This window comes from Heterodontus francisci, chromosome 7, assembly GCF_036365525.1.
Source record: "Heterodontus francisci isolate sHetFra1 chromosome 7, sHetFra1.hap1, whole genome shotgun sequence".
Lineage (NCBI taxonomy): Eukaryota > Metazoa > Chordata > Chondrichthyes > Heterodontiformes > Heterodontidae > Heterodontus > Heterodontus francisci.
Genome location: NC_090377.1, coordinates 17,312,709 through 17,327,993, shown reverse-complemented (window position 1 = coordinate 17,327,993; position 15,285 = coordinate 17,312,709). Strand labels below are relative to the sequence as shown.

Here is a 15,285-nt window from a genome sequence, read left to right as displayed (position 1 = left end):
GATTGTTCTCCTTAGATCAGGAAGGTCAAGGAGAGGTGCTCAAAATTAGGAAGGGTGTTTTCAGGAGAGTTTGCTTCCAGTAGCAGGAGGGTCAGTAACCAGAAGGCAGAGATTTAAAAAGTAATGGCAAAAGGAAAGAAGGGAGCTTGTTTTTTTTAAAAAAAACATACAAGTTATGATCTGGAATACACTGCTTCAAAGGGTGGAGGAAGCTGATTCAATAACAACTTTCAAAAGGGAATTGAAAAGGGGAAAGTTTTATAGAGTTATGGGGAAGAGAGGAGCAGGGGAATGGGAATGGGATTAAATTTCAAAGCTGGCACACAGTCACGATGGGCTACATGGCCTCCTTCTGTTCTGGATCATTCCATGATCCGTACATATTTGGCTTATCTGGAGCTTAAGTGCAAAATTCAGATCAGGCAATGACTGCAGCAGCACCACGTTAAAATCGGTGTATTAAAACAATTTGTATTAAAAAGAAATGTTGCCAGTAATAATCACTGATACCATCAGGATACAGGGGCAAGGGCAGATTGTGTTTGCATGATGTATACATTATATTTTTTAAAAAATATAAATTGAACTACAGCTGCACCAACATGCAAGGTGCCAAAGCTTGCTGCACTGGAGGCAGACAAATGGCATCACCCACTGCAGATATGGCAGCTTCTAAATTCAAGAGAATTTAGAAGGATGTAACCCAAGGTAGAGAGAATTCCTTTTGCATTATTACTATAGGCAAAGGCTGCTGTACCCATTTTATTTATATATATTGTCTTTGTAAAAGGAGGCAACCTTGATCCACAGGAGGCTCCAAAACCTACTCCAGCTAAACTAAAAAGGTGGCAAGCTCTTACAGCAGCACCCTGTCAGGTCTGTCATGGAGTTTGACCAAGTGGCCATGGTGTTTAGTCTCAATCCATTAGGAAGATGAGGAAAAAAAAAAGGGAATAGCCCATTTAGTGCCTCAAGGCTGTCCTGCCATTGAAATACGATCATAGCTGATCAGTGACCTGTCTCCATACATCCCTCAATATCTTGGAATCGACAGCTTTTTTCAATAGCTGCCAATGTTATTGCGTTTCAAAACTATGCTCTGAATATGTTTATGAGCACCCTACCTTTTACAGCAGTCAGATACGTTCGCAGATCTTTCTGCAGTTTGGTTCCTTCGCTCTGCGGCAAAGCAAAAAGATACTTCATTAATTTTCACAAGTGTTCAACATTTATATTATAAATCAAGCAATACAGAGTAAAACTGCACAATATTGGCAAGTGGCTGACTAGCCTTTTGGCAGCATTCACTTGGCAAACTTTCCCTCTTGGGTACAGATTGGCAAGAACAAGGTTCAACAATAACCAAATGTGATCAACTAGAATGACAGGTTTTTTTTTGAGACTGGATTATTAGAAGTGCTTAAAAATAAAAAGGTTTTAGATAGAGTCAAAGAAGAAAGACTGTTTCTGATGGCTGAAGGATTGATAACCAGAGGGCACAGATTTAAAAAGGTGACTGGCAGAGGAACCCAAGCCAACGAGACAAAAACATTTTACACAATGAACGGGAAGATTTGGAATTCACCTGATAAGCCGGTGGATACAGATTCAATAGTAGCCTTTAAAAAGGGAGTTGGATAAATATTTGAAGGGGAAATAAGTTGCGCGACTAAGAAGCCGGACCAACTGGATTGTTCTTCGAAAAAGCCACTGTGGACTCGATGAGCCAAATAGCCTCCCTTCTGTGCCTTATTATTCAGATTCCAGACTTTAATTCACAAGTTCAAGAGTGAAATGAAGAACTAAAAATCTTTTCATTTACAGCCCCACCCACACTGAAGCTTTGTGTGCTTTGAAATTCCCATGGAGTGATGGACAGTACAATAAAGGGAGAAAGAGTTGGGGGGGTTGGTGTACAGTCAGCCCAGCCAGTCCATCGATAGAAGAAATATGCAGGCAAATCTCAGAAGTGCAAAAACAATAGGACAGCAATAGTGAGGGATTTACCCTACCATTAACTGGGATAGAATTAGTGTGAAAGGCAGAGGGAGCAGAATTCCTACCTAAAAAGCATTCTTCAGGAGAACTTCAGCCAGTATGTAGCAAGTCTGGCCTTAGTTTTAGGGAATGAAGCTTAGCAGGGGAAAGTGGTATCAGTTGAGGAGCACTTTGGTGGAAAAGAGAATTCATTTAGATTTAGGAGTAGCTATGGAAATGGACAGAGATGAGGAACAGAAGTTCAACTGGAGAAAAGCTAAATTTTACCTAAGCCAAGATGTTATTTAGCTAAAGTTGACTGGAAACAGCTACTTGAAGTTAAATCAGTGCCAGATCAATGGAAGGCATTCAAGAGATAGTGATGGCTCACAGCAAGTACATTCCCTTAAAGGGCAGAGCTAACAAATCCAGAGCCCCCTGGATGTCAAGAGGCTTAAAAAGGAGAGGATAAAGAAAAAAAAAGGGAAGCTTGACAGATAGAGGGCTCAGTACTGCAGAAAACAGGAGTATAAAAGTGTAGGGGCGAAATTTAAAAAGGAAATTAGGAAAGCAAAAGAGGGAATGAAAAACAAGCGGGACTAGAAAAAAAAGAGAGTGCACTCCTCCGAGTCATAACAATCTGCTCCAGAGTTACTCTTAATATTGCCTCCAGTTTGCAATGGAGCCTCACTCCAGGATGCGGAAAGTACAATCTATGTCAGAGCACCAAATCTAGCACAGAATACGACCCAAATTAACAAAAGATTTTCATGTTGAAGATAAAACTGCCATTGTTAAAAATTAAACCTAAAATTCCAGGGCAGCAAAGGGAAAAATACTTCAATGAAAATTACTCCCTTAGACTTTCATTTCCATGAAAAGCACTTTGGATTGGAGCAAAGCATGGCTCTGCAGCTACTAAACAGACACTATCAATACAACACAGGAGGAGCTCATTCAGCCCATTGTGCCTGTACTGGTTCCAATTAGTCCCTTCCACAGAGCTTTGCAATAAATCACAGATCATTCACACCAGCAAGTGCGACAAGATGATCACATCCAAGTTGTGTGTAGTGAAACCTCCTGTTTTGTCAATTCACTGATCTGCATGGTCTATGTGTGGGCAGTAACAGATGGGGAGCTAACATTCTGCACCAGCAGCAAAATGTGAAATAGCAGCTGAATCACCAGCTCCACTAATGCCAATCTGTTCCTGGCCTATCAGAGATGTACAAGGGAACTTACCTGTGGATGCAGATGATGTGGGCAGGGCTCTTAATGACTTTTTTGTCTGTCTTCACAAAGGAGAGAGACGATGCAAACATTGTAGTAAAAGAGGAGGAGTGTGAAATATTAGATACGATAAGTATAATGAGAGAGGAAGTACTAGAGTGTCTGACATCCTTGAAAGTAGATAAATCACCAGGGCCAGATGGATTGCATCCCAGGTTGTTAAAGGAAGCAAGGGAGGAAACAGTGGATGCACTGAGGATCATTTTCAAATCCTCACTGGATGTGGGCCAGGTGCCAGAAGACCGGAGGTCTGCGAACATTGTACCATCATTTAAAAAGGGTGTGAGGGATAGGCCAAATAAATTATAGGCCTGTCAGTCTGACCTCAGTGGTGGGTAAATTATTAGAATCAATTGAGGGACATGATAAACTGCCTCTTAGAAAGGCACAGATTGATCAGGGATAGTCAGCATAGATTTGTTAAGGGAAGGTCATGTCTTACTAAATTGAATTCTTTGAGCAAGTAAGGAGGATTGATGAGGGTAGTGCAGTGGATGTGTTCTACATGGATTTTAGTAAGGCATTTGACAAGGTCCCATATGGGAGACTGGTCATGAAAGCCCATGGGATACACAGGAATGGCAGGTTGGATCCAAAATTGGCTGACAGGAAGCAAAGGGTAGTAGTCGACAGATGCTTTTGTGAATGGAAAGCTGTTTCCAGTGGGTTTCCACAGGGCTGTGTTGGGTCCCTTGCTGTTTGTGGTATATATTAATGATTTGGTCTTAAATGTGGGAGGCATGATTTGGAAATTTGCTGATGACAAAAATTGGTGTAGTTGATAGTGAAGAGGATGGCTGTAGACTCCAGAATGACAACGATTTGGCTGAGTGGGCAGAAAAGTGGCAAATGGATTTCAAACCGGAGAAGTGTGAGGTAATGCACGGGGGGGGGGGGGGGGGGTGCAAATAAAGTGAGGGAATACACAATAAACTGGAGGATATTGAGAGATAGAAGTGACAGACCTTGGAGTGCATGTCCACAGGTCCCTAAAAAGGTGGCAAAACAGGTAGATAGAGTGGTAATGGAGGCATATGGAATGCTTTCCTTTATTGGCAGAGGTCTAGAATACAAAAGAAGGGATGTAATGTTAGAACTGTATAAAACTTTGGTTCGGCCACAGTTGGAGTATTGCGTACAGTTCTGGTCGCCACATTACAGGAAGGACATAATTGCTCTGGAGTGTGCAGAGGAGATTTACAAGAATTTGCTCAGGCTTGAAAGTTGCAGTTATGAGGGAAGATTGGATAGGCTAGGGTTGTTTTCCTTAGAACAGAGGAGGCTGAGTGGTGACTTAATTGAGGTGTACAAAATTATGAGGGGTCTAGATAGAGTAGACAGGAAGGATCCATTTACCCTAGCGGAGAGGTCAATTACCAGGGGGCACAGATTTAAGGTGATTGGTAGAAGGATTAGAGGGGAGAAGAGGAAAAACTTTTTCACCCAGAGGGTGGTGGGTGTCTGGAATTCACTGCCAGGAATGGTGGTGGAGGCAGAAACCCTCAATTCTTTTAAAACATAGCTGGACATCCACCTGAAGTGCTGTAACCTGCAAGGCTATGGACCAAGTACTGGAAGGTGGAATTAGATTTTTCAGCTGGTACAGACAACAGGCTGAATGGCCTCCTTCTGTGCTATAATTTTTCTAATCGCCCTATGTCAAGCTCTGGAATTCCAAACATGTTTCTCCAACACCTACACAAATGTTCTCAACCTATTATTCAGAACAGGATGTTAAAAATAATGTGGTTTTAAACAAAATGATGCTGTCAAAAACAAGAGACTCCCCCTTTGTATTTCATTCTGCACAGCACTGCCTTAAGCTCCACCGCAGAACTTAAGTCTAAGCAATACAACCATGTCTGAATGGAGAACAAAAAAAAAAAAGGTTGGGGTTAGGGAACTCACCATAACGAAATAGAGAAAGAGGAGGAGGAGAAAACTATTCCCTCTGCGAGCCCAGAACAAGGGAGCACAACCTTAGAAGTAGAGCTAGGATGTTCAGGGGTGATGTCAGGAAACACTTCAAAGTGCAGTGGAAATCTTCCCAAAAAGCTATTGAGGCTAGGGGTCAACTGAAAATGTTGAGACCAAGATTGACAGGCAGGGTATTAAGGGTCATAGAACCAAGGTGGGTAGATGGCATTAACATACAGATCAGCGAGTATGAAACGGAATGGTAAGATCGACTCAAGAGCTGAACAGCCTCCTCCACCATGAAACAGAGGGTCAAAGGTGGTCGACCCAATCATGGGGTTAAACTGAAAATGTTCATCTATTTATTCGTACTACCCATGGTCAATTGCACAAGCTTGTATATTACCAGCTTGTTAGAGATAACCAGACACATACAGGATGTTCAATTATAGACATTCCTGGCTATAAAAAGGTAGAATACTTGACCAACATTCTCATTCCCTCGGACAGACAACACAATGTAATTATACGCAGAAGGTGCTTTTCACCTCAAAGCAATGAATCCTTTTACTTATTTAAAAGTTCATTTCACAATGCCAGAGAGAAATTATGTACCTAATTGATTTACACAGACACCTCTTAAAATTTCACAGAATGAGTGCGTCACCAGCAAGGCTAGCATTTGTTGCCTATCCTGAATTGCCCTCAAGAAGTTGGTGGCAAGCTGCCTTGAACCAAAGCAGTCCATCTGGTGTGGGTACACCCAGTGGTGTTGGGGAGGGAGTTCCAGGATTTTGATCCAGTGACAATGAAGGAATGGCAATATATTTCCAAGTCAGGATAGTGTGTGGCTTGGAGGGGAACCTGCAGGTGATGTTCCCATGCATCTACTGTCCTCCTAGGTGGAAGGAGTCATGGGTTTGGAAAGTGCTGTTGAAGGATCCTTGATGAGTTGCTGCAGTGCATCTTGTAGATGATGCACACTGCTGCCACTGTGCATCAGTGGTGGATGCAGTGATGTTGAATGTGGTGCTAATCAAGCAGGCTGCTTTGTCCTGGATGTCCATGTAAATAACTCATCCAACTTGCACCAGCTCCAAATCCACTACAAAGAACAACCTCCATTGTAAATACAATGCAAAAAAATATACATCATTCTCCACTCAGATGCATAGAGCCACATCACTAGCAGTGCTTCTAGATTGTCACACTACTTTCCAAGTCTGATGATTCGAATTGACCCTCAGACAGCAAGTCTAATGAAAGTGTCAAGTGAGACAGTAGGAATGAGATAGGCATACCGTTTGGGTAACTGCTGCCCCATATTCAGCAAACTGTTACCGTACAACTTTCAGTATGCTGTTTTAGAGCAGTTTCATTAACTGGCAAGCTCAGTACAGCATTCTCACTTCATAGTCAGAAGGTTCTGGGTTCAAGTCCCACTCCAAGCTTGAGTACCTATCTAGGCTGGCACATCAGTGCAGTGCTGAGGGAGTGCTGCAATGTCAAAAGTGCCATTTTCGGGGATTAGGTGTTTAGCAGAGTCCCTTTCGACAGAAAACATCCCATAAGAGTATGGAGCTCTTCCCAGTGTCTTGTTCCTCAACCAGTGAAAGGCTACTGTTTGTGGGAGCTTATAGTGCACAAATTGAGTGCCAAGTTTCCTACAATGCTGACTACACCTCAAAAGTACTTCATCGGTTGCAAGCCATTTCATGAAAGACAGCACATAAATGCAAGCTCTTTCTTTCTAGTTCCATTAACACTGGCCCCACATCTTTAATATGACTCAGTCAGTAGCTCTCTTGCCCTCAAGTTAGGTTACATACAAGCATATGAATTAGGAGCAGAAGGCGGCTATTCGGCCCCTCTAGTCTGCTCTGCCATTCAACAAGATCATGGCTGATGTGTGTCTCGAATTCCACACTCCCATCTACCCGATGGCCTTTGATTCCCTTTCCTAACAAGAATCTACCTCTGCCTTAACAATATTCAATGACCTTGCCTCCACCACCACCTGAAGCAGAAAGTTCCAAAGTTGCACAACTTAGAGAAAAAATTTCTTCTCATCTGTCCTAAAAGGGCGACCCCTAACTTTAACAGTGCCCCAAGTTCTGGACTCACCCACAAGAGGAAATATCCTCTCCACATCCACCCTGTCAAGACCATTCAAGCTGTGGATTCAAGTCCTACTCTAGGACTTGAGCACAAAAATCAAGGCTGATACTCCAGTGCAGTACTGAGTTAGCACTGCACTAGGTGCCTTTCAGATGAGACGTTACACAGAGGACAGATCAGCCCCCACAAGTAGATGTAAAAGATCCGACTGAGTTACTTCGAAGAGCAGCAAGGAAGTTATTCTCAGGATCCTGGCTGATATTTTCCCCCTCAAATCAATATGTCTGAAATAGATAACTTTATGGGAGCTTGCTGTGTGTGCACACAACATGGCTGCCATGTTTCCCCACACAAGTGACTACATTTGAAAAGTACCTAACTCACTATAAAACACTGGGATATAGTTGTGAAAGGCACCATATCAATTCATGAATTGAAACACATCTTACCAGCTGTCTGTTGAAGTTCTGCACACACTGCTCAAATTGTTCATCTTTTGTTTCGTCAGCCTTGCCCAGTTTCTGGAGGACCTGCAAATTTGAGAGGATAATAGTGAACATAGGCAGGACAAAGATGCCAGCACAATCATGGACTCGTCTAGATAGGATAGCATGCACCTTTGGTCAGGACAAAAGAAATAAACATCAACACAGCAACAGGTAACACTATACCAATTCTGACATCAGGGTGCAGGTTGGTGTTAACCCACTTGGATGAAAGCCATGTCTAAAGCTCACAGGTTGAACACATTTAGAAGAGGTATGGCTACAGGACATTGCACTAGTGAAAACACTTCGAGAATAGGCAACAAAGAAGTAATCAGTGCACATACAGGTAGAAGGCCAAAGGCATGACCTAGTTAGTAATGAACATCTGGGCAGCCCCAGGAAGGGCCAGTTTTCTACCCAACTTTAACGATGTACGGACAAGAGATGAAGATTTTGTTATAACCAATGGATCACTTGGTACAGGCACTGGAAAGGTGAAACCAAGCTGTAGGGAGCAGGAAATCCCCAGGGCGAATTCTCGATCAACTCAAAACAGCAGCAAGAATCCTGCAGCACCACCACAGCCTTGGCTGGAGTTGAGGCAGTGTGTTTTGTGCACTTACATTTAAAGTCACTTCATCACCCATAGTCCGATTCAATCTTGAACAGAAGCATCTGACTGTCTCTCAAACTCAACGTTATGACTGCACATGACTATTAGTTGAAAAATAGACACTGACCTTTATAGTCAACTATAGCTCAGTTGGTAGCACACTACCCTCAGGACAGAAGGTTGTGAGTTCGGATCTCGCTCCAGAGGGGTGTAAAAAAAAAAATCACAGCTGATGCTTCCCGTACAGTACCAAAGTGCCATTTTTCCAATGGAGACACGAAACAGAGGCGCCATCTTCTCACTCAGGTGGTTGTAAAAAAAAAAAAAAGATTCTTATTTTGTTACCTCCAGTGCCCTGGCCATATTTACCCCTTGATCAACATTACTGAAATAGATTATCTGGTCATTACCACACTGCCTTTAGTGGAAGGTTGCTGTGTGAAAATTGGTTGCTGCGATTCCTACATTACAACAGCAACTACACTTCAAAAAGTAGTTCATTGGTTGCAAAACACAGACATCCTGTGGTCATGAAATATGCTATAAAATGCAAGACTGGCTTTAATTTGTTGGCCACCCCTCTCCTGCTGGGAAATAGGACAGGGCGCAACTATAATATCCCCCTCCATGATCAACTTATCCACCAAACTTTGCTGTCCTGGCTTACAGGTGACAAACGGCCACTGGAAGAAATGCTGGAGAGATTATCTTTATCTATATTCAGCACAAGGCAACATCTCCCAAAAAACAACTTTTATACAGCACTTTTCATGATCACAAGACGTTCCAAAGCACTTCACAGCCAATTAAGTACTGTCAAAATGTAGTCACTGTTTAATGTAAGTAGTGCAACAGCCAATTTGCACACAGCAAGCTCCCACAATCAGCAATGGGATAGTGACCAGAATTTTTTTTGATGTTGGTTGAGGGATACATATTGGCCAACTCACTAGGAATAATTCCCCTGCTCTTTGAAATAGCATTGAGATCTTTTACACACCTCCCCCCACCCCCAAGGGGACAAATGCAGTCTCTGTTTAATGCCTCATCTGAAAGACAGCACCTTCAATAATGCAGCACTCCCTCAGTACTACACTAGAGTGTCAGCCTAGATTTTTGTACTAGTCTCTGGTGTAAGACTTGAACGTACAACCTTCTGACTTAGGCGAGTGCTATGCACTTGAGTCACAGCTGACAAATAGCAAAGTAGCAACATCCAGCAGACATTATGTAGGATTCAGACCAGAGATGGTGCATGTCACAATATACAGCATGAGGATATGAGACACTGGAGAACATGCATAAATAAGACCTAAAAATGATACCAGAACAGAGAAAGACTGAACAGGTGGAGGCAGAAGAAAAAAAAAAGAGAAAAGGTGACTCAGCACAGATTTAAGATCAAGAAAGGGTTTGAAAGAATATGAACCATAAAGATGGTCACCGATAAATCCAATAGAGAATTCAAGAGAAATTTTTTTACCCAGAGTGATTGGAATGTGGAACTCACTACAAGAGTAGCTGAAGCAAATAGCAAATGCATTTGAGGGGAAGCTAGATAAAACACATGAAAATGGAATAAGATATGCTGATAGGGTCGGAAGGGCCGGGACGTGCACCAAAACCTGGGGAGGAGCGAGTAGCCAAGGTACAACAAAAGCTGAGCGTGTGGGGGCAGCGATCTCTCTCCATTGTGGGTAAGAACCTGGTCATCAGGTACGAGGCGCTCACGTTGTTGCTGTACGTGGCGCAGGTCTGGCCCATACCCCACTCCTGCGCTGTGGCGGTCACCCGAGCCATTTTCCACTTCATCTGGGGATCCAAAATGGACCGGGTCCGGAGGGACACGATGTTCAAACCTCTGGATAAGGGCGGGAAGAATGTACCCAACATGGCCCTTATCCTGATGACCACCTTAGTCTGCGGCTGCATCAAGCTGCGTGTAGACCTCCAGTACGCAAACTCCATGTGTCACGATGTGCTGAGGTTCTATCTGTCCCCGGTGTCGCGAAGGATGGGCCTGGTCACACTGCCACAGAACGCTCCATGCAGTTGGACCGTGCCGTACCACCTATTCTACATGGAGCAGTTTCTGCAGGAAAACACCTTTGACCACCGATCCATCAGGCAGTGGTCTGCACGGAATGTCCTCAAGGCCCAATGGGAAAAGACTGTGGATCCCGTCAGATGGTTCCCCGAGCAGACCGCCAAAGTCATCTGGCGGAATGCCTCATCACCAGAACTTCCAAACAAGCACCAAGATGTAGCTTGGCTGGTGGTGAGAAGAGCCCTCCCCGCCAGATCCTTCCTGCACGCCCGAAGTCTCGCCCCCTCCGCACAATGCCCCCGCGGTGGCTGTGGTGGGGAAGAGACGGTCGCCCACCTCCTCTTGGAATGTGTCTTTGCAAAGCAGGTGTGGAAAGAGATGCAGTGGTTTTTGTCGAGGTTCATCCCAAGCAGCTCTGTAACACAGGAGTCTGTGCTCTATGGGCTGTTCCCAGGGAAGCACACAGAGACAAACATCAATTGCTGCTGGAGGACTATCAATTCGGTGAAAGACACCCTTTGGGCTGCCCGAAACTTGCTGGTCTTCCAGCGCAAAGAGTTGTCCACGAACAAATGTTGCAGACTGGCACATTCCAAGGTCCAGGACTACGTGCTGAGGGACGCACTAAAGCTTGGGGCAGCCGCAGCAAAGGCTCAATGGGGAAAGACCACAGTGTAAGGTCCCCCCACCAAGCTGAACTGAGGGGCTGGATCCATGGGAAACCCCTCAAACTGTATCAGGAAAATTTTCATTTGCTGTAAAGTGTAAAAATGTAATTGGCATGACAAATGTGAAATGGAAGGGTTGTGAGGCATCTCATGATTGTAATGAAGCAAATGGACCTCCTTTGAACGGTTTGTATTTTTTGACTTGGTGCTGTTTGAAACTGGTAATGTAATTTTTACAGATTTTTATGAATAAAGTATATTTTGGAAATAAAAAAAAAATGCTGATAGGGTATGAAGCAGGATGGGAGGACACTCGGAGTATAAACACCAGCTGTTGTGCCAAATAGCCCGATTTGGTGCTGTACATTCTCTAGATCTGACATGGAATCAAGCTGCACATTGAGGCGATGAATGTTCAGCTGTGCCATTCTGGGATTCTTCAATTCACCTCTCCCTTAAAAACACTTTAAAAACTACCTTCCTCTGTCATCACATCTCCTTATATGGCTTAGCGGTAAATTTGACCACTCCCGTAAAGCACCTTGGGATGTTTTACTACTGTAAAGGCACTATATAAATGCAGATTGTTGAAATAAAACAAGCTCAAGGAACGAGATAGTGTTTATAGGGTCTCCAGTCACATGACAAGTTATGATTGGTAATGCACTGCCTGAAAGGGTGGTAGAAGCTGTTTCAGTGTAACTTTCAATCTGGCACTGGATATATAGTTGGAGAATCTCGGCACAGGAAGCCACCATCCGGCCCATCATGTCTACCAACCAAAAAAAGCTATTCAGCCCAATCACACTTCCCAGCTCTTCGTCGGTAGCCCCATAGGTTATAGCACTTTAGCTTTATAAAAAGGTGTATATCAAAGTATTTTTAAATACAGAGGATTTCTGCCTCCACTGCCTTCAGACAGCAAGTTCCAGGCCCCCACCACCCACTCGGTGAAAAAAAAAAGACTTAACGCCCCTCTAATTCTTCCAATTACTTTAAATCTATGCCACCAGTTATTAACTTCTCTAAAGGGAATGAAGTCCTTCCTATCCACTATCTAGACCCTTCAATTTTATACACGCCAAATAAATCACCCTTTAGCCTCCTGTTTAAAACAAACCCAGTCTATTCAATTTTTCTTCCCAGCTTAATTCTCCATTCCTGACAACATCCACACAATTCTCTTCAGTGCCCTCTCTAGTGCAATCACATCCTTCCTATATTGACCAGAACTGTACATAGTGCTCTAGCTGTGACCTAACCAGTGCTTTATACAGTTCTAGCATAACCTCCCTGCTGTTATAGTTCATGTCATAGCTTGAAAAAAAAAAGAAATAATTTGCAGGGTTATAAGACTGGATAAGAAATAGGAGCAGAACATTCAGCCCCTCAACCTAGCTCCACTATTCAATATGACTCTGGCTGATCTACTTCAACTCCAGTTTCTGCCCAATCCCCACATCCCTAGATTGATGAGAGATTAAAAATTTCTCAGCATTGAACATGCTTAATGGAGCATCTACAACCCTGAGGGAGACAATTCAAAGATTCATAGCACACTAGGTGAAGGAATTTCTCCTCAGTCCTAACTGATCAACTCCTTATCCTGAGGTTCTGCCCCCATGTTCTAGATTCCCCAACCATCAGAAAACAACCTCAGTGTCTACTCTCTCAAGCCCCTTCAGAATCTTGTATGTTTCAATGAGATCACCTCACATTCTTCTAAACTCCAGTGAGTATAGGCCCAATTTATTCAGCTACTCATCATAGGGCAAACCACTCATCCTAGGCACCAATCTAGTGAAACCATGGATATACTACCTCCAAAGCAAATATCTCCTTCCATAAATATGGAGACCAAAACTGCACAGTACTGCAGGTGTGGTCTCAGGAGAAAAAAAAACTAGTTGTAGCAAGACATCCTTAGCTTGCACTCCAGTCCCCTTGCAATAAAGGCAAAGATGCCATTTGCCTTCTTAATTGTGTGCTGTACATGCATAACTTTGTGTTCCTTGTATGGGTACACCCAATTCTCAACATTTACAAGTTAAACACCTTTTGAAAAATATTATGCTTTTCTATCCTTAGTACCAAAGTGGATAACCTCATACTTCCCTGCAATATACTCCATCTGCCACCTTGCTGCACACTCACTTAACCTCTCTTTCAGCCAACATTCCCACCTAACTTTACAAACTCAAGATAGATACATCTTTGGCTTACTAGGAAAGTTGAAGCTAGTATAATCTTAAAGATGCTTATAATGTTGTAACGAATAAGTAAGAAGATTGAGAGTATTTTAGAAACCAGCAAAGGGCAACCAAAACATTAAGCGGAAAAACAGAATAAGAGTAAACTAGCCAGGGATATAAAAAGATTGTTAGAGCTTTTACAAGTACATGAAAAGGAAAATAGCTAAAATAAAAGTTGGTCCCTTTAAAAGGCAAACAGGAGGAAATCATGGGGATTGAGGAAACTCCAGAGACACTGAAGACAGACCACAAAATATTTCGACAGTAGAAGACAAACTACATACCAGAAATAGAGGATAATCAAGGGGCTGATAAAGAGTAAGGAACTTAAGGTAATTAATATGAGAAAAAGTATGAGAAACTTAAGGGACCAAAAACAGACCAATCCCCAGGACTTGATTGCCTACATCCTTGGGTTCTAAAAGAGATCGCTTCAGGGATATTCGATGTACTGGTTATGATTTTCCAAAATTCCCTTGATTTTAGACAGACCCAGCAGACTGCAAGTCCGCAGAAAGGATGAGAGAAAAACGGGAACTACCGGCTAGTTAACCTGACATCAGTTGTCTGGAAAATGTTGGAATCAGTTATGTAACTCTTAATACACTTAAAAAATGATAGTATGATCAAAGAGAGTGTTGACATACTTTTATGAAATGGAAAGAGCGTTTGACAAACTTAGATACACAACTCTCAAATCGCTTACTCCAAGTCATTAACATAGATTGTAAACAGCCGAAGCACTGATCCTTGTGGCACTCCCACTAGCTGTAGCCTGCCAACTTGAAAATGCTCCATTTACCCCTACTTTCTGCTTCCTGTCCATTAAGCATTCCTCAATCCACACGAATATATTACCCCCAACTCCCAAGCCCTTATCTTGTGTATTAACCTTGTGTGGCACCTTATCGAATACCTTTTGGAAATCCAAATAAAAGTACATCTAATGGTTCCCCTTTATCTACCCTACTTGTTACATCCTCAAAAATTTATCAAACACTATTCCATTTCTTTAAGAAGCCCCGAGAAGCAAGTGCAAGAAACAGACTGAAACTGTTGCCACATTTCTCCTGAAAGGCCTACCAAACTGATCCTCAACGTCACCCAAAAAGAACTGTTTGAGGAAGATCCCAGTGACAGCTGTCTACGCATTACTGGGTCACCAGACAACAAAAATCTTTCCATAGTTTCTCTTTTTGGCTTCAATTGGCAAATATTTGGCCAAAGTAATTTTTTGATTTTTTTTTAAACAAACCTCTAGAGAGAATCTGTATCTTTTCTCCCCCAGAGCGAGCGTGTGAGGGGCTAATTTAAAAAAGGAAACTTTAATATTTAAATCTGTTACTAGATAGGTCTTGTTTTGATAATAAACTGATAATTGTGTTGTTTATTAAAGAACCCTGGTTAGTGTATTTTATTCTGGGATAAAGAGTAGAGAATGATTGACCGATTCGGTATCTGGGTAAACATTCATATATGTCTGACCTGTGGAGAAGTGGAACTAGAAATGACAGTGCATCTCCTCCCACCTCAGTCGTAACAATCTCCAAGTCTCTTTGGGCCTCGGTTTCTAGCTTTACCAATTAGAAAGTATCCTGTTCTACCCTTTTTAGATCCAAAGTGACCACAGTTCAATCTGTGCCACAGTTTTGCCTATTCACTTAGTCTATCAATATCTTTGTAATGTTATGCTTCCATCTACACTGCTTACATCACCACCTGTCATTGGCAAACACATATGTGGCTTCTTATCCCATCATCTAAATAGTTAGCGAATACAGTGAATAGCGAGGCCCCAACACATCCTCGCAGGACACCACTAGCCACATCCTGTCAGTTAAGAGTACCTGCCCATTATCCCTACTGTCTCCTGCCACTCCACCAATTTCAGGACCGTTGTTTTACAGAAGAA

At 42.7% G+C, this 15,285-nt stretch overlaps 1 protein-coding gene across 7 annotated transcripts in view; it reads right to left on the bottom strand.

The window, feature by feature from the left end:
- Positions 1-15,285, bottom strand: part of LOC137371879 (myc box-dependent-interacting protein 1) — a 164,888-nt gene that overhangs the window by 90,069 nt on the left and 59,534 nt on the right. For 6 of the 7 annotated variants that reach the window (XM_068034853.1, XM_068034856.1, XM_068034859.1 and 3 more), the window contains exons 2-3: positions 7,755-7,835; positions 1,125-1,179 (exon numbers count right to left, since the gene is read on the bottom strand). In XM_068034853.1, coding sequence (XP_067890954.1) covers positions 1,125-1,179; positions 7,755-7,835 — 136 coding nt within the window. Of the gene's footprint in view, positions 1-1,124; positions 1,180-7,754; positions 7,836-8,533; positions 8,708-15,285 lie in introns of all 7 variants that reach the window. The other variant, XM_068034857.1, reaches the window with a different exon arrangement.